This window comes from Dicentrarchus labrax, unplaced genomic scaffold (assembly GCF_905237075.1).
Source record: "Dicentrarchus labrax unplaced genomic scaffold, dlabrax2021, whole genome shotgun sequence".
Classification (NCBI taxonomy): Eukaryota; Metazoa; Chordata; class Actinopteri; family Moronidae; genus Dicentrarchus; species Dicentrarchus labrax.
The window spans coordinates 19,210,598-19,230,213 of NW_026136708.1; the positions used below are offsets into that span (position 1 = coordinate 19,210,598).

Below are 19,616 nucleotides of genomic sequence, written 5' to 3' on the forward strand. Positions count from 1 at the left end.
GTGGCTGAATAAAGCTAAACTAGTGACTGATTATTTATACCTCCGACTTCTTTGAGTTGTTTCGGTGCATCAGCTCCTCTTTCCAGCAACGGAGGTCATAGTGGAGATGTTTCATCGCCAACGTACTTTTGTTAAATTACACGTGACTCTGTGTTGTCTGTACCTCCACATATCGCCTTTATCAACCACAATACATGCATTACAGTGCATACATACACAGGCAATTCAGAGGAGAATGGAACCATTAAGCCTCAGAAAACAGCTTTGTGTTCAGTCTGAAAAGACTTTTATGGAGGATATGACCGTTCTGTTCTCTTCGATGTCTTTCAGGATGGACACTAAATCATATCATGGCCTGTTGAATTAAAATTGGTGGAGAGACAGACCAACAGTAGCCCACAGGTAAAGTCAGGTGATGTAATATTGTACTAAGCAAGGTAAATGTACTCGCTAGAAAAATAATTTCTCCATTTCCAAACACAAACACGGTTTCTATTTGTTGACCGAGCACTACGCAAGTAAAAGTGAAACAAAAATAAATACTGTCATGTGAGTTGGCGAAGAGTTGAAGTTAAAGGGAGACTGAGTGAATATTTGTGAGACAGAACTGTAATGTGACTGACTGTAATGTGTGTTGCCAGATGATGTTGCATTGCTTTGTAGCAAAGATTGAGCCAAGTTTAAACATTTTACAGACGATGGTGCCTTTTTTTAAGCTGGAGCCTCTACATCAGCACCACACTTTGTCAATGAAATGGTTTCATTGAAATGAATGAGGAGGCTGTGTTTATTCATGTTTTATTCAACTTCATCAGAACTGCTTGTCAGAAGGTCGAATATCTTCTGGCAGTGTCCAACTTTTTAAACTAAAGGGACTGAGACGTACTTAGTGAGATCTGTTTTTATTGTTCTTCCTGTTCTGCTCAGGTGAATCTCCCCCTGAACCAGTAGACCATAGAGACTCTGAGTGACCGACAAGGAGCAGAAAAGCTGGTGAGGAGGCTTGTAATTCCTCTGTTTAGTATCTGCTCTTTCGCTCATTAGTGACTTCTCCTCCCTGTCGCCTTTTGTCTAACTGTCTGTATTATCTGTCTGAGTAATGAGCCGTGTGAGCGGCACAGGGACTCCGTTGTTGATAAGACGCCCCCTCTCCGTTGAGACCAACCCAGGTCATTTGTAAGTCTGCTCCTATTTGGTGAAACAAGAGAAGCCGTGGCGGCGGTCGCAGGCCTTTGCACGTCTTCCGGCGCAGGGATGCAAGTAGCCGCCCCCCCGGGGAGCTGCTGCCGCTGATCAGGCAGCTTTCATGTGGCAGCCAAAGATCTCCCAGGCTAATGACACGCAGCTCTGTTTGAATGTCGCAGCATGGGGCAGAGGGCCGGACGGATAATACACACAGATCAAAACATCCGAGCCATCGCTGTCACTGCTGAGGGAAGTTGTCACAAGTTTGTTGAGTTTTTACACCAACATTGTGCCGTTTTTAACATTTAAAGACTCACAGAGACACTGAGGAGAGTCAAATACACACAAAATCAGAATGACTGTAAACACAAATGGCTTTCATACAGTTCAGTTCTGTCTCCAACAACAACAATGCATCCAGTTCAGAAAGTTTCTCCTCAGAGGTGGGAGAACAAATCCTTTCCCAAAGAAAAATTCAAGTCAATTTTATTTACAGTATATAGCCCAATGTCACAAATCACAATTTTGCCTAAAGAGCCTTTACAATCTCTACAGCACACAACCCTGTATCTTTGGACCCTCGATTCAGATAAAGATCAGATGAAGATGTAAATGAAAGAAATATGTAAAGGAAAGAAAGAAGAAAAGTAAGAAACAGGAAAAAACAAGATACAAAGGGAAGAAATGCAGAAGAAAGAAGGAAGGAAAGAGGAAATTAGTGTGTCATATTCATCCTGTACCGTGCAGCAGGATCTCTTGCTCTCAACATAAAATGACTTGACATACAGTACGTCTGTCTGTTACAGAAGAAAGAATACAACAGATAGACCAGTGACATCGTTGCTGTATGCATTGTTTTTTTATACATCAGTGGGCTAATTTGTCTAATCTTCATGGGTCTTTAGACCGCAGTGGGAGCGGAGACAATACTGAACTGAGTTAGATCCTTGAAAAGTAGTTCCTGAGAATAAAAATTCCAGGAACTTTGGGTGGAAACATTCTTCGTCTAACAACAATACAATATCTAAGAGATTTTATTATTCACATCTAACGCATGGATGAGCTCAGTGTGATGAGAGAAAAGCCTGTTTCTCTCACAAGGTCAAGTCACTGCAGCTGAATATTGTTGGAGAAGGTTGCAAAATTTCGTCTCAAAGGCTGAAACCACAGTAAGAGGACACTGAAGCCTTTTGATGTGGTTTCAGAATCGATGCTTATCGATTGGCCCTTCAATTTTCCATTCAAATGTGGGTATGTTTGAGCTGTGTCAAATGTGTCAGAACACTTTTCAAATCATTTTCTACACTGACTGACCTTCTGTTTGAACCATTTGAACAGAAATATCACAACAATCAATTATGAACGTTTTTTGGAAAGTTGTTTTGACATTTTGGTATATTTACATCAACTAACAGTTTGCTTTTATGTATTTTTCATTTTCAGTTTGTACCTTAAATTTTTATTAGTTATTTTTCATGCAAAAACATTTCTTGGTTCCAGCTTCACAAATGTGAAGATTTGCTGCTTTTTCATATTTTTTCTTATATATTTTGTATTTAGGATTCTTGACTTCTGCTCTAGTTCTTTTCTCTGATCATTGTGACCGTTATGCACCAATAAACCAAAGCAAATTCTTTCAAATGTGCAAACTTTGGCAATAAACCTGATCTGATTCTGATTTAAGTACATTTTCCCAACTATACTTGACTTAAGTAACATTTCCAATGCAGGACGTATATAAGTGTGGTATTAAGTATAGCATCTGAATACTTCCACCTCCACTGGCTAAATTCTAACATTAGCATGCTAACATGCTCACAATGGCAAAGTTATGCCATGCTGATGTTTAGCATGTATAATCAGGCCTTCCATGTTTTACAGGCTTTTTGGAGGGATTGCTGAAGCCTAAATTACCTGATTTCACAGCAGCTTTTCTAAAAAGAACTGTGACACATTATATTTTTAGCTATTTCTTTATGGAATTGCAGGAGAAAGTGAAAATTGCAACAAAAAAAATAAAATACTTGCAATTTTTATTTATAAAGCATACTTGTTTCAGTGAGAATACAATCAGACTGTAGTGTTCCAAAAAGGCAGCGCATAATGAGCGTAAATGTGAGACATTGTACGTCTGCAAGGTCTGTATCTTCACAACTAGAAACAAGAAGGTGTGTTGTGGATTTCCCCAGTGTAGAATCAATCAAGTTACCTTATCTTACGTGAAAAAGTTGCAGCGGTTGGTCAAAAAAGATTGCGTAGAATTCATTGGTATTAGTTAAATTTAACGTTAATTGTTGAAGTAAAAGTAAAAGTAAAATTTGACCTGATGATGGCACCAGATTCAAAGTGAACCAATAACTAAAATTATTACAGTTCTCCCTCAAGGGGACATAAATATCTGAACCAAATTTCATGCCAATCCATCCAATAGTTGGATGTGGGTCGGACGAGAACATTCACTAAAGAAAACACAAATACACCTTATATGGGAGACAACAATGAAATGCAGGGACAAATTGTTGTGAAGTCCTCTAGAATATAATCACATAAAGATAGCTGATGAAAACATCCAGTGTTTCACAGTTTATTTAGCTAAAATGTCTGAAATCTACTTAAAACTGTGATTTTTACTTTTTTCTTGATTTTAAAGTAGGTGTTTGCAGAACTATTTTTCTAGTTAAGTGTATCGACGGCAGCTCAAGTGAATTTGTTCTCTCAGTGTGTCTTTAAGCTTCTGCTCACAGTCACTTCTAGTCCACTGATTGATAATGACACAGATGAAAAGACACAGCATCCCTCTCATGCAACTCTGGATTTGGACTTGTGACCTTTTGGGACCCAGAGGGGGCCTCAGAACCTTGCGGGTGCAGCTGCTACTACCGCTGTTCAGCACCAGGGGGCAGCTTGAGGCAATATGATGGAGGAAGAGGAACGTGGCAGTAGGATCTCTCTGTAATAACAAGGTTTTTTTCAAAAAATCATAAGTGGCGCAAAAATGTCAGAGGAAAGTTTCACTGAGTTACACAAATGAAAAAGTGGAAAATTAGGTGCAAATTATGACGGCAAAAAATGAATGGTGGAAAGTCCGTAAACTAAAGGCAAAGAAAACCTCAAATAAAAGGTAACACACACATTTAGAAGGCTGAGCTGTATTCACTCAGTTGCGATCTGCACCACTAACACTATTCAGACTTGCAAAAATTACATTTTCTGGCCACTTTTGATATATAATCACCTTTTAAAGGTCCAGTGTGTATGATTTAGTGGCCTCTAGTGTAATTGCAGATTGCAACTTCCTCGCTTCACCCTCCAGTTCCAAGCGTGAATGAGAAACTAGTAACCAGTGGTCGCAAAATGCAGCAAAAAGCTAGTCCCTTCTGGGCTACTGTAGAAACATGTGCATCATTATCAGGATCTATAGGTTTGATTTTGTTTGACTTTGGTCTTAAGGAATAAGGAATATTTGGCAATAAGCCTGTACTTTTAGAGATACAGCATTCCTCTTCCATCTCAGTTCACTTACTAAAAATGTATTTATGTATTTGTTTTAATGTATATATATATATATATTTGTTCATGATATTTGTTTCTATACGTTAGAGAATAAGCGATGGCTTTTACAAAATAAACGAGCACAATCAGCCAGAAGAGAATGAGGTCAAACAGATACAGGTATAAACAAATAAAAACTAACTGTCCGATGCATTTTATGAGAGCTCTTACTTCAAGTGCCCTTTCCTTTCTCCTGTTCAACTGCTTTGTGTTTGCAAGGCCTGAGCAGCTCTGTTGTTTGGGGAAAATAGTAGTCTGTTGAATTGGTGCCAGCTCTAAATCCCTTTTCATCCCTTTATCCTGTAGGCGATTATTTTGAGCAATACTAACAGAAAAAAATGTCTCCCAGGGCGGAGTGCTGAAACAAGTTCTGGGAAACATACTCCGCTCAAGGTCATGAAATACATTCAATTGTTCATTTATGAGAAGAACTCCTGGAACGCTCTGAAGTATGAACGAACTGTAATCTCACTCTCCAAAGCTCTTTTAGAAGCCAAAAACACATTTTGATAATGAGGGTCAAACGTGAATGTTAGGTTTGTAACCTAAGCTGGTATCTCATCAGGCTTTTATCCCATGGATGTAATACAGCTGACACAGTGGCAGAACTCACAGCAGGTATCTTGAGCTGACATAAAATGAAAATCACATATTAAAAACATCAATGATGGCTCTATTATATTAAAGTGTCGCCAATCTTCTTCTGTTTTTTGGTGTCTATCAACTCCTGACAGAAATAAATGCTCCACATTGTTCACCAGCTGCTGTTTGTGTAGTGTACAGTGGGTTTTTAGAGCTTTTTCTCATAAAACAGTTGCTGCTTGCTGTGGGTGACAACAATGCTATGAGAGCAGTGAGAGTGAACCAAAACAGTGCACTTGAACACTGAACAGCTAAACAATGAGCTGAAACTCACCCTAGAACTCTGTAAAGACTAGAGCTGCAGATTCAACGGACACTTCTCTGTATGTTGATTACTATGAGCGACCCCTTTCACATCGTCATTTAAATGTATTATGTACCGCTTTTCTGTTTCTGCTATAAAATGTCAGAATTAAATGAAGGTTAATTTTTTTCTGTTGATTCGCCCCTAGCAGCCTATGTACTGACTGTACAGATATTAACTGTTGCTATAGCTACAACATACGCATCAACCAAGTGTGTGTGTGTGTTAGCTCAAACTCTGACTGATCTCAGTCTAAGCTGAACTTTATGTGTAGGTCATGAACTCCAAATAGTGGAAGCAGCCATGTTGATTCACTCACAGAACGATCCATTATCACGGTCTCATTTAATATGAGCCCGGGCGTATTTGTTATGTGCTTTCATGGCGGTTTAAGTGAAACTATATAATTTTCTTACTGCTTGATGAAGTGTCTATTGCCGATACGTGTTGCTATTGTTTTATAGCCCAGGCCTATCCTCAACTGCACTTTGGTTCAACTGAGCTTTGAGCTGAATGCTAATGGCACTGTCTTTCATATTAGATATTAACCCACTGTAGGATGTAGTATTTGTCATGTTGGCATGCTCACCGTCATTATGTTAGCTGCTGATGATTATCAGTGTCAAGGGAATAGTTAAGCCAACCACATCTCCCAGTAGCTATTGATTTATTGTCAAATAATCCTTTATTGACTGCCTTATAATAGTTGCTTCTTCATGTGAAATAGCTTCCTTATTGAGCTACTTTGTAGTAACTCAGTGTAGATTTTTACTTTCAATTAAAGTGTTCATGGAGCTACTTCCAATGCAGAATGTTGATATCATGAATGTTAGCTATACATTCAAATATACAAGTTAAAAGTCCAGTGGCCACACATTTTGTGGCCACTGTAGTTTGTCCTTTGTGCTTGGAAGGGAAGGATGAAGTTATCTGAAACTACACTACACTACACTACACTAATAGTTAAAAACAACATCTGATTAATTATTAAATTTAATGAAATGACAGCATTTTTTTTCAGAAGGCCATTGTTGGTTTCTAACTCTTTTATCAGTTTCAGTTAGTTTCAATTCAGATTTTATGCCGACAATATGTGCAATCGCCAATAACAGATTTCAGATTTTGAGACACGAACAAGCAGAGTCAGATGCTGAGAGCCGCGGCACTCACCTGCACCACCTTTCAGTTGTCTCCTGGTTGCTGGAGTTGTTGCTGCACTGAATTTTGAGAAACTAAAAGTTACCAGGTGTGTCCGCGTAGAGAAGACAGTAAACTTTGGAACAAAGTCACCCTAGATGGCACAGCAGATTTCTGTTTGGGTTCTCCTACTGAAGTTTAATTAACCAATTAGATGATTTCTACATTTGAGAAATGTTTATGTAGCTGAAACTCAGTGTACAGATTGGCCCATCTGCAGCAGACGAGGGCTCCCATTTGAAAATGTGCGGTGAACTTCCATTAACAATAATTGAGTCCCACTCCAGTGAGATGCTAACGGGGGAGAAGGAGGGGGGATAGTCTGTGTTGTTATTAAAATGCCTTCTCCTCTAATGTGCAGGTAAGGACCCCTTCACTTTCACGGCTCACCAGGCCCGCTGCCAGGACCGTCTCTCCCTTTTAAGTGAGCGCCTTCATTGAGACAAATTTAGCTCAATTAAACCGCTTTACCTCTGCCAAGAGTGTTTCACAGCATCAGAGCTTTTTCAATTAGCCACCGTGAGCAGATTCACCACTGATCCTATTACTGTTTGGGTTTGTGACTGTGGTGGTGAAAACCTCCCGCTGCTGCTCTGTCAACATAACCCCGAATGTCCATAATGGAGATCAAGGATGTTTTTAACAGTTTATAACATCAGTAAACAAACAGACTAATTAATAAGTAAATTAATATATAAAATAAATAAATAAGGAAATGAGGCTGAACAATTAAAACAGGAAGGGTGGTGTTTGATTGACAGGTGTAAAGACGAGTTTGTAGACATGCGAGCAACATGGCTGTAGGATGCAAATGTCAGACCACCGCTCTGGTTCAGAAGAAATATCTTATCTTTTTTTTTTTTTTTTTAAAGTGAAATGTCTCAAAATCTCCTGGATGGATTGCCATGACATTTAGTTCACACATGCATGTCTCCCTCATGATGAACTGTATTGTATTTATCCTCTAAAGACAGTAATCAGCTGGCAATCAATTTGTCTGTAACAGTAGATAGCTAAAACCACAATATACTTCACAAGTTTTGCAGTAATGTTAACTTTGACTTTGGTGGGAGTCGGTAGTTGGTTGACATTAGCAGACTCCACTTATAAGCGAACTTCAGCTAGTTTTGCAGATTGTTGACATTGTAGGGAAGCAGCGGGAGAAGGCACTCGAGACCGCGCATAGAAATCGGTCTACAGGCAACCAAGAAAGTCAGTCATCTTTTTAGTTACATTACATTACAAAAAGTGATAAATATATCAAAATAATACGTAAAATGCTTCAGAATCTTACTTATGGCGCCTTTAAGGTTAAAGTTTTTCTACTGATGATCCAAAATGTCACCAATCACACTGTCCCCTATGGCACCCAAAATTTCTTTCCACAAAGAAACATCACAGTGTTTTGTGAAATTCTGCTAAAAGGGAGACCAAATGAGAAGTTTCAATCTGTGTAGCGTTTCATTGGAGGGATAAAAAACGCAAACGCGGCAGGCCTTTATTCCTGCGGCACAATGGGTAGAAACCAACTCAAAGAGGCTCAGATGTGAAGACATTCTGCGAGCCGCTGAGGACACATCACAACCTTGGAGACACAAATTGCTGTATTAAACCATGTGACTTCCTGCTGAGCTTTTCATGTGCAGGCCAAAGGGATCAGCTAATCAAAGGCGCGAGGACGAAGGAGCGCTAACGCATTTGTTAGCACGAAACTACAGTGCAGTTTGAATTGGACTAACACCACGGAAAAAGAGATCCTTTTTCCTTGACGAGCTCTTTCATTAAACTACTATTAATCAGATGATTCATATCTTGTGTGTAAAATACTCCCTGTAGCGAAGCACCGGGGGTGTGGGACCATTAAAGTGTGAGTTTAACCCACAGACACACAGATCAACTCCTGGATCTCCTAAACCAGAGATTAAAGGAGAATAATTGTTGTTTGAATACTTAACTGAGAGCTGCAGCAGCGTCCTTGTGCAAAATGAATCCTCAGAAAGTTTGTTCCAGTGTTTTGTTTCAGATTTAACGCCTGAAGGAGATGATGCATTATCACTGTGTGTGTGTGTGTGTGTGTGTGTGTGTGTGTGTATAATACTTGCAGTCTAAATGAGCAGAGGCCTTGTGTGCTGCAAATCAATGATTTGCTGTGTTATATGATTTACACATAATTATCATCATTCTTCAGTCCTGACTGCTGTAATTAAACCCAATGGAACAGTAAATGTCATTGATTTAACTCCAGAGCAACTTTACATCCCAAGACTGTATTTTAAGTTTGTATGAACTGTAAAAGCCAAGAAATTGCATTTATATTTTTCAAATGTTTGTTTATATTGTGTGCCACTCTTTCACATACTGATGCACTCTCCGTATGGAATAATTGCAACTAAACAGTTTCAAACATTTTCAGTTTTAAACAAGAAGGGGTGCCAACAGTGAAGAAGTCTAAGGCTAATGGTGGAGGAAGTATTCAGATCCTAGATACTAATATCACCCTGTAAAAATATTCTGTTACAAGTTAAAGTAGTTAAGTATTACTCATACATCAATGTTTTACTGTTGCAGTTGGTTGACGTGGAGCTCATTGTGAAGTATTTTGTAAAGGGCTGCAACTTATGATTATTTTCATTATGGATTTTTATGTTCTGCTCATTGTTTTCTCCATTAATCGATTGATTGTTTGGTTTGTAAAAAAAATAGGAAAATAGTGAGAAATGTTCTCACAATTACCCAAAAACCCAAAGTGACCCCTTCACAATGCTTGTTTTGCCAACCAACAGCCCAAACCTCAAAACTGTTACAAATACATTTAAATTATTTAAATAATTAAAAGCAAAAGAGGCAAATCTTTATATTAGTTGAGCTGGAACCATGAAGCCTTTTTACATGATTTTACAGTCGACTAATTGATTCATTGATTAATTGTTTCAGCTGTGCTTGTATAAACTATCATATATGTTATAGCCCGAATGTTCGATAATGAAATATCTGAAATGAGACAGATTAAAATGACAAATGCCAAAGCATGAAAACACACACACACACACACACACACACACACACGGGGGGCTGAAGGCTGGCATGAGGTTTCCTATTGGTTGTAATGGTGATGGTTCACCAGGTGAGGGCGCTCTCTCTCTTTAAGTCATCTGGATTTTGGAGGGAAATCGAGTCAGAGAATATTGAAAAGTCAGCCCACTCACAAACTGAGAAAAGACTCAACCTGTATGTTTTGATTCGGTTTCATCCTGTTTGATGTAAGAAAACAGTTTTCAGCTGTTTGACTGAAACACTTTCTTGGAAGAGTCTTGGAAACGGAAACTTTAGGGTTAAATACTGCTCTGAGTTTGATTTGGTAAACTACATTTAACCATTTTAATAACAAGGTCTTTATGGAATTGTAGTCTATAAGCCAAAGTCCAAAATCAGCTTAATTCTTTAATATAAATGTAGTAAAATGCGTCATCTGCAGCTGTCATAATATATTTTCATGTCACATTCCTCAGCTGTCTCTGTCTGAGTGGGAGGTTTGTGTCGGAGCTCTCACATCTGGGATTTGCATCAGATTTCCCTTCATCTCCTCTGTTTCTCTCCACAAACACTGAAATGATGGTTTCATCCTATTACCTGCAACTCTAGCGTAAATGTTTATGGAAATGGCCCGTCGGAGCAGGCCAAGTGTTTTCCATCAGCAGCTCTTTGCAGTAATAATACTGCAGTGTTGATGTCAGACCCACCCTGCCTCAAGAGGGGAGACTAATGGCCCTCCCCCAGCCCCCCTTTCTCCCTGCATGAACCAGATAGATGAGTAGGGGGGGGAAATCAAATTCACCTTAAATGTGGTGCTGCAGGGTTGGGAAGCGAGAGGGCATCTGTTCAGAGAGTCCCCATTAAAGGAACATTATGTAACATCAGACGGTGGAGGGTGGAGATTCAACCACCATACAATTACGGGGACTGTGGACACGAGTCTGGCTCATGCATTTCACACACCTGGTGGTATTTTGTGGTTTCCTGTTCAATACAACACGCAAAATTCAACCCTTAATGAAATTAACAACAATAATTATCATTATTACTTCAATTATTTGAAACTTTCAACATGTTTTTAAAGGTCCAGTGTGTGACATTAAGGAGGATCTAGTTGAAGAAATGGAATATAATAAGTATAATCACCTGAAAAAAGCTACAGAGGAAGCGGGTCCTCTTCCACAGAGGCCAACATGTTGAAGCGCCATGTTTCTACAGCAGCCCAGAACGGACAAACCAAACACCGGCTCCAGATAGGGCCTTTCGTGCCTTTCACAACCACCGTAGTTTCTCCTGCACGCTTGGAACAGGAGAGTAAGGCGAGGGGGGTTGCAGTCCTACACACTGGACCTTTGAAGGCTGAATTTATCAGCAGTAAACTGATCGCAGGGACACATACACATTAACACAACGATTACAAAACAGCTGTAATGACAAAGAGCATTTAGAAGGCGAATTAAAGATTCCTGTATTATCAGTATGTCAGTATTATCAGATCTGGAAATGTAACAGTGACGTGTACGCTTCAATAATATCTGTGTGAACGGTGAGCTTGAACTTTGCCCCGCGTGTCCTCTTCCAGGTCTCCATTGTAGAGAGGAGGTCATGTGACTCAGGTCTGTTGCTTCACATCTTCTCGGATCCATATTCCTCATATATTTTACAATCGATCTGTAATTTTTTTTTTATAGATTATATTGTCCGTACTGGAATTTAACTATGTGGGTTTATTCTGTACACACTACATGGTGTTCCTGAGAAAAGGGATCCTTCCTCTTGTTACTCTTCTTGAGGTTTCTTGTGTTTTTTTCCTCTTTTAAAAGGGCTTTTTGGGGGGATTTTTCCTCATCGAATCAAGGGTGTAAGGATAAACGGTGATGTGCACTAAAACTGACTTGACTTGACTTATTAAGGACCCCAGGATGAGTTGTTGCCAACATCTAATGAGGATACAAATAAATAATCATCATATAAATCATAAATATAAGAGTATACTTGATTATAGCTGATAACGCTAAACAATTCAATCAATTATCAAATTTATTGATTCTTTTTCTGTTGATTTGATCTTTTCAGCCCATAATCATATAATCAATTAGCCAACAAGAACCGGTTTAGGAAACATTTCAAATTATAGAGTCAGTTGTTTGATGTTTTAGATGTCTCAATTGTATACAATGTTTGCATAAAGTGCAAAGACTTTAACAATCTTTTATAACCAATATAAGGTACTTCAGTAATTAAAACAAAAAAAATTAATAAAAAATGGTAAACAGACTGATCACTTGATTAGTACAACAATTAGACAATTTCAAAACCTAAATAAATAAAACTAATATTGAAATGTAATAATTAAATAACTGAATATGACACAAATAAATGAATTTAGTGCCGGGGGAAAAAATGAAGTTTACAGTGCATATATAACATTTAAGATGTTTGGATGTTACAAATGCTTGACTACCAAAAAAAAAAAAAAAAATCAATGAGCTGCCTGCAGTACCGCTTTATGGCCATTGGGGGTCGCTGTAGGCCGGTGCGACCCTCTGGAATGCTCCGGAAAAAGACGACATAAACCGGAAACAGTACACAATCGGTCATGGCCAACAGCATGTAACTGAACTGTGGGACTGAAATCAAGTTTCCCGTTTTAATTGAGCTGTTTTACCGGTTTTGTACGAGTTAATATTTTTTTTTAGAAGCTGACGGACAAGCGAGTTTTCCACCGGAGATGGGAGTCCCGGCGTTTTTCCGCTGGCTTAGCCGCAAATACGCGTCAATAATTGTGCATTGTGTTGAGGAGAAGGTAAGTGAATAGCATGTTGAGCTACGTTAACCGTTAGCGGGACAACCGTCTAAGTACTCATTGTGCCTTTTTTTTTTATTTTAATTTATTTTATTTTATTTTTAAGGTTTCAGTTCGTGTACATTAAACGACGGAAGTTTGTGGACTTCTCTCTTTGTAAACAAACAAACAAAAAAAAAAAACTGCGCGGGGTTTGTCCTCAACTTACAAAAGACGTTATTTTACCGTTTACGTTCGCGCTCTATGAAGCCAACGGTCAACGGTTATTTAACGGTTATTTAACGGTTAATGTGAATGTTTAAACGTCCATGTTGTTAGAAAGATACTGACCGGCTTTCTGTAATGACGCGTGGTTGTTGTTGTTGTTGTTGTTGTTGTTGTGCATTGGACGACTTTTCCCGCCTCAGCTAACATTTTAAATATTAACGCACTATTAAGATGTTTTTAACGGTGACATTCAAGGGGGGGGGTTGTAACGGGTGTGCGTCGGTAGTTAACGTTAATTAAGGAGGAGTCGACTCCTCCTCCTCCTCCTCCTCCTCCTCCTCTTCCTCCTCTGCGCTGCCGGGCTGCCCTTGAGCAAAGCACCGAGCCCCTGACTGCATTTAAATCAAACTGAGTGAAAGAATTGGGGATTAATAAAGATGATCATCTTTCTAGACATGGGACAATATGAAAATGTTAATCATAAAATTATACTTAATGCTCACATCTTGTTAAGAAACACACATTCATTGCGTTGCAGACCTCATGTCCCATTATGTTAGTATTGAATCTATTTACACACATCCGGTTTGACTTATTTAATATTATTATTATTAAAGCTTATTTTTTGTTGGAGGTTGCTCAGGAAAGAGGCTCCCTGTTGTCAATCAATATCGGGCTGTATGCTGCTCAACTACACAGCTTTTTCAAGTCAAACTATACGAATATATTCACAATTAGCCTGGTTCATGATTATCCGGATAATGGAAAATTCACCAAGATACATTTATATGAGTGTCTTTTGTCATAATATATCGTCCCATCCTTACTTCTTCCTTTTGTTTTAAGAGTTTTCCATGTGTGTAATAATTGTGTCAGTTGTCTAGGCCTGGTGCATCTTCAGACAACGTTATCTGTTTTATCTTCGCAGGGGAAAGAATGTAATGGAGTCCGTATTCCTGTTGATACAACCAAGCCAAACCCCAACGAGGTGGAATTCGACAATTTGTACTTGGACATGAACGGGATCATTCACCCTTGTACACATCCAGAGGACAAGTAGGGAAAATACTTTTTGTTTCTGTTTGCGAGACATTTTAGTGATAACGTGTATGTTTCTTTTTCTGTCGAGGTTTGGTTTGCTCATCTGAAAAATAGTCCACAGATTAATTGATGTATAAAACTATCTCTGGTTGCAGCCCTATATTGCATTGAGAGCATTATTGATGAAGGGACTTGAATGTTGTCTGTGGGATTTCCTCCCATTTATAAAGTGCTTTAAGTTATATTCTACAACTTGGTTGCTTGTACTATATAAGGGAACTTTTTAAATGTTTGGAATGATACATCCCTACAAATAAGAACAGCATAAATAAGGGATTAAAAATTAAACTACTCTCTGATCTCTGCTGTCCACAGAGCTGCTCCCAAAAATGAAGATGAGATGATGGTTGCCATTTTTGAGTACATTGACCGCCTGTTCAATATTGTGCGACCCAGGAGAGTTCTTTATATGGCCATTGATGGAGTGGTAAGCACCTTTCACTTACAGAATCCTGCATACAGAGCAAAGTTTGCATGTGTTTTGGAGCTAATTTGAATATCCTCCAGAGAATCAAACATTTATCAGATCTAACAGATTTTATTTTATCAGTCAAATATTGTTTTCATTTGCTCAATAATATTCTCATTCATCTATCCTATTGAAAATAATCTATTATCTGATTTAATACACACATGGAAATGGCTTTAATGACCAACCTGAAATCACCTGCTGTAAATTAGAAATAACATCCTGCTTATCTATGACCAGGCTCCAAGGGCCAAAATGAACCAGCAGCGCTCTCGGCGTTTTCGTGCCTCCAAAGAAGGAGTGGAATTGGTGGATGAGAAGAATCGCATAAGGGAGGAGATCCTGGCGAGAGGTGTGTGATCTTTTTAAATCCTTACATTGCTTGATAGCAAATACAGAATGTATGTTGACTGATTTTCTTTTAGATTATACAGTTTGTACAAACCTCAGATGGTACAAAACATTACTTATCATTTTCCTACTGGTAGGACGCAAAAGAAACCACTCTCTTTACGTCTCAAGGCTCCTTACTCAGGCCAGCAACTTTCAAAATGCATTGACTAAACTTTCTGAAAAGTCCTGAATTAATCAGACAACCCACTCTGGATGAGTAAACAAATCCCCCATGATTTACAGTTCTACTAGTGTTGTTTTCTGATAGAAGATTCATTGTGTGTTTGTGCAGTAATCTGTAGCTGCATGCTCAGTGTAACCTTACTTGCTATGTTTTTTCCTCTACAGGAGGATATCTTCCACCTGAGGAGATTAAAGAGAGGTTTGACAGCAACTGTATCACTCCGGTAAGTGGGATAAGTACTACATCCTAGAGTTGGGTCCAATCCAGTATCGGTATACTGAGGTGCCAATAATAACTTCATTCACACATCAGCTGCCGGACATCGCAGATCCACATATCGATCTGCATTACATAGTTTGATGCTGTTATGGGGCTTTACTGGAGTTAATTTTTTTGGTGTTGCTTTTTTGTTACTCCTGATTTGTGTGTGTGAGGATCAGCAAGATAGAGAAAGCGAGAGGAAGAAAGTAGGTGAAAGACAGATCGATGTACAAAGAGGGACAGACATGACTTGCAGCCTGCAGTCATACTTATGTTATCTGTCTGGTTGTCCGAGTTCAAGTGTCAGAGAAATGATTTAACAGATATGTATCGGCAGATATCCAAATTCAGGTATCGTGATCGGACCCGAACAGATAAAAAGTGAATCGTGCATCTCGTTAATTTCTGTGATATTCATTTTCATTTTGCTAGACCTTCTATTATGGCTATTTGTTACTTTATGTTTATTATAACTTTACTACTTTATGTTGTTGAATGTGTTTTTTTTTGTGTAAATAAAGGTTGTGTGTTCTAACTAATCTAACTGTTTGTCTCCAGGGAACAGAGTTCATGGACAACTTGGCAAAGTGTCTTCGGTACTACGTCGCAGACAGAGTCAGCAATGATCCTGGATGGAGGAATGTCACAGTGCGTATAACCTTGCTGCTTGATGTTACCAGCAATTTATAATTGTTTTTGACATTTTATAGTTAAAACATGTGATAGATCTTTATTTATTCAGGGAGGTTTCGCTGAGAGGAAGCCTCTCTTTTTCAAAATAAGCAGATTATTCCATTAAACAAGGAATAACAAAATTAACTGTCCCTTTTTACTTTGTTGTGGTTGTTAGTTTTCAGCTCTCTACAGTTGACATGTTGCACCCTGGTTGTATGTTTATATGGGCAGTGTTCACTCACCAACCTTTAACCATAACTCTTTGTTGTCCAGGTCTTTCTGTCTGATGCCAGTGTTCCCGGTGAAGGTGAACACAAGATTATGGACTACATCAGGAGACAGAGAGGTACAGCTGCCGTACACTGATGAATTTTAATAAGTGATGATTGCTTGTTACATACAAGGGATTACTTTAAAGCACATACTGTAGTATGATAAATTATAAACAACAAAAGTTATAAAACTAACTTATAAAACCACAAGTCAAAACAGACAAGACTAAACATTAAAAATCTCAAAAATGACAGCCTTACAAGAAAATACAAAATAAAACATATGAGACAAATCAATATCACACATCATTTTCCCAGTCTGAATCTTCTGCGCGCGCGCACACACACACACACACACACACACACACACACACACACACACACACACACACACACACACACACACACACACACACACTGTGAGACATTCTGACATGTTTGTGATTCGCTTTGACAGCTCAACCCAACCACGACCCCAACACTCACCACTGCCTGTGTGGAGCTGATGGTAAGCCTTTAAGTCCACCTTCTGAAATTTAAAAGCAATGAATGAAAGAAAATTCATGTTAAGTGTTCAAAATAACACCTTTTCTTTTTGTGTGGTGACTGACAATCAGCTGACCTGATCATGCTGGGTCTGGCCACCCACGAGCCAAACTTCACCATCATCAGAGAGGAGTTTAAACCCAACAAACCCCGTCCCTGCGCACTCTGTGGACAGATTGGTCATGAAATCAAAGATTGTCAAGGGACGGCCAGAGAGAAACAGGGAGAGGTGAGCTCTGTTTGTACTTCTGGATATTAAGTTTCTTGACTGTTTGCAAAAAATAGGAAACAAGTATTCATTTGCATTTTCTTTTGCCCAATTACTAAAAAGTCAGTTAAAATTTGCGATACATTTGGATAGAAACACGCCTTGCAACTGTGGAGTGAATGCCAGTATCTTCCAGTCTGGCTTTCTCTCAATCTAATGTGAATTTTACAATAATTGCTGTCATATTTGCAGATTTGTTAATGCTTTAAATTATAACAACTTTCTCTCTGTATATCCAGAAATGTGCCATTAGTGAGACAACTGATATCTGTGTTTTTTTCTCTTTCAGCATGATGAGTTTGCAGACTCAATGCCAGTGTCTGAACAGGAGTTCATATTTATCAGGCTCTGTGTACTGCGGGAGGTATGAGCTTTATGATATTCATTGCTGCCTTCTGGCATTAAAAAAGTGAAATGACATGTTCATTAAACTTTTTTAACTTCATTAAAAATGTCCTAATAGAGTAATGACAAGCACTATTCTCATTTCTCGCAGGTTGTAATTTTTGTATATATTTTTTCTGGGTATATTTATGTCTGTTTGAACTGTAACGGTTGCAAAAGCGAACTTTGGCTTTACAGATAAAAGAACCTGCCAAATGACCTTCTTTTATTATGCTTCCTTCATGCTTTCAGTACCTCGCCAGAGAACTGACCATGGCCAGCCTGCCGTTTCCCTTTGACTTTGAGAGGAGCATCGATGACTGGGTCTTTATGTGTTTCTTTGTTGGAAATGACTTCCTACCACACCTGCCGTCCTTAGAAATCAGGTGAGCTTCGGGCATCTTTTTATGCTGAGAGCTGATTTGAATAATTTGAATATTTTGAAGTGGTAGCGATTGTATGTGTTGGTTCTTTTTAAAAACTTAAACAGTTCTCAGTTATCTAAATTAAAGACCTTAAACAGTACCGGGGTATAATAAATAAATTAAAAAGGCTGCACTTATGTTTCCTGCCGGCTGTTATTCCATGAGCAAACCCAGACATGGGTGAGACTTCAGCTTTGTTTAAGCTTCACAAAAACAGGGTTGATTGTAGGATAGTTGTATTGTGTTTAGATGGTGCAGGTTTTTTTCTTTACTCTCTACAGAAGACAGTCTGATTATTCACTTTCACAGTGATTGTAGTTCTCCCATCTCTTTACTTTAACCTCCAACACTGATCAGCCTGAAAACTGATGGAGAGACTCAGACTTCTGTTCTTCTTGTACACAGATAAAATAGAGCTCCAAATGTTTGTTGGTTACTCGCCAGAGTGGCTCATAGGGCAGCCAAATTTCCTGTTGCTTTAAAAGATAGACTAGTGTTTGGTGTCAGTCCAATGTGTATCCCCATTTAAATTGACACTGACTGATTAATTACTCACTGGTGTCGCTCTTGTGTCTTACAGAGAGGGTGCGATTGATCGACTGGTCAACATCTACAAAGACGTTGTGCATAAAACTGGAGTGGGTATCATCATAAATTTCTGTCGCTGTCAAATTACTGTCTGGTACAGTGCTATAACCAGGCCTGTGTTTGTCTGTAGGGCTACCTGACAGAGAATGGTTTTGTCAATCTGGAGCGAGTTGAGCTGATCATGCAGGCGGTGGGCGTGGCTGAGGACAACATCTTTAAGAAACGCAAAGAGGACGATGTAAGATTTCTACTATTTCACACAATGATCATTACAATTTTGCCTTTATAAAGTCACTTTGTATCACGCCTTTTTTGATGAGGGCCGAAATGTGTTCGTAGTATTTTGGAAGCCCAAGTATAAGATGTTTTTATCAGTTTATTTTTTGTTTATTCTCAGATAGTTCCTGATTGAAATCATAATGTTTTAGACTATTTTATGTTATTTTAGTGCTTCTTGTGTTAAGACAACAGTTAGACCCACAACAAGGAGTTTTAACTAGTTATGAAACATTTCTATGTAGTTATTCTTAATGCCTGCCAGCAGGTTGGATTTGCCTTAGAATAAATTAAACAAGGCGGTAGAAACACTACCACTTAGGTCCACATGGGCCACCAGAATCAACACACAATGATACTTCCTTGTAAGGACTTTCCTCCATTGCCTAATTTTGAGAACTATAAACGGAAAGTTCTTAAATGTTATTGTTTTGGTACCAAAAGTCAAGTTCAAATGATAGCGAGCCATAAGATACAGAAACTGCTGTTTAATCACACAGCTAGCTACAGCCAGGCCAGTTAACCACAGTAGCATTATATATATTTCTGGTCTAACCTTGAGTAATTGTCTTATTGTAAAAGTCTTGACTTTTTCTTTTTAGGAAGGCTTTAAGAGAAGAATGAAAGAAAAACGAAAGAGGATGAAGGTGAGTAAAGCAGTTGTCGTAGGATGATGATATTTTTTACACAAGCTAGCCTGAAAAAACTATTGACAAAATTTGAAGAGTTAGATTTAACGCCATTGCCATTATGTACAAATACAACATGCAGATTAGCATCTAGACTTACATATGTATAGTTGGTATAGTAACAAATAGAATAAACAGCAAGAGGTAGATATGAATATG

General features: G+C 38.6%; 1 protein-coding gene across 5 annotated transcripts in view; it reads left to right on the plus strand.

Annotated features, from left to right (window-relative positions):
* The first annotated feature begins 12,487 nt into the window (after positions 1-12,487).
* The window catches only part of xrn2 (5'-3' exoribonuclease 2), a 35,832-nt gene continuing 28,703 nt past the window's right edge, over positions 12,488-19,616 (plus strand). For all 5 annotated transcript variants that reach the window (XR_007885571.1, XR_007885570.1, XM_051408405.1 and 2 more), the window contains exons 1-14: positions 12,488-12,719; positions 13,855-13,982; positions 14,343-14,454; positions 14,737-14,848; positions 15,238-15,296; positions 15,893-15,982; positions 16,283-16,355; positions 16,739-16,789; positions 16,899-17,056; positions 17,385-17,459; positions 17,732-17,865; positions 18,485-18,542; positions 18,623-18,730; positions 19,371-19,415. Coding sequence is in view for 3 of the 5 variants with exons in the window: in XM_051408405.1 (XP_051264365.1) it covers positions 12,645-12,719; positions 13,855-13,982; positions 14,343-14,454; positions 14,737-14,848; positions 15,238-15,296; positions 15,893-15,982; positions 16,283-16,355; positions 16,739-16,789; positions 16,899-17,056; positions 17,385-17,459; positions 17,732-17,865; positions 18,485-18,542; positions 18,623-18,730; positions 19,371-19,415 (1,278 nt within the window). In the remaining 2 variants the exon portion in view is untranslated. The remainder of the gene's footprint in view (positions 12,720-13,854; positions 13,983-14,342; positions 14,455-14,736; positions 14,849-15,237; positions 15,297-15,892; positions 15,983-16,282; positions 16,356-16,738; positions 16,790-16,898; positions 17,057-17,384; positions 17,460-17,731; positions 17,866-18,484; positions 18,543-18,622; positions 18,731-19,370; positions 19,416-19,616) is intronic.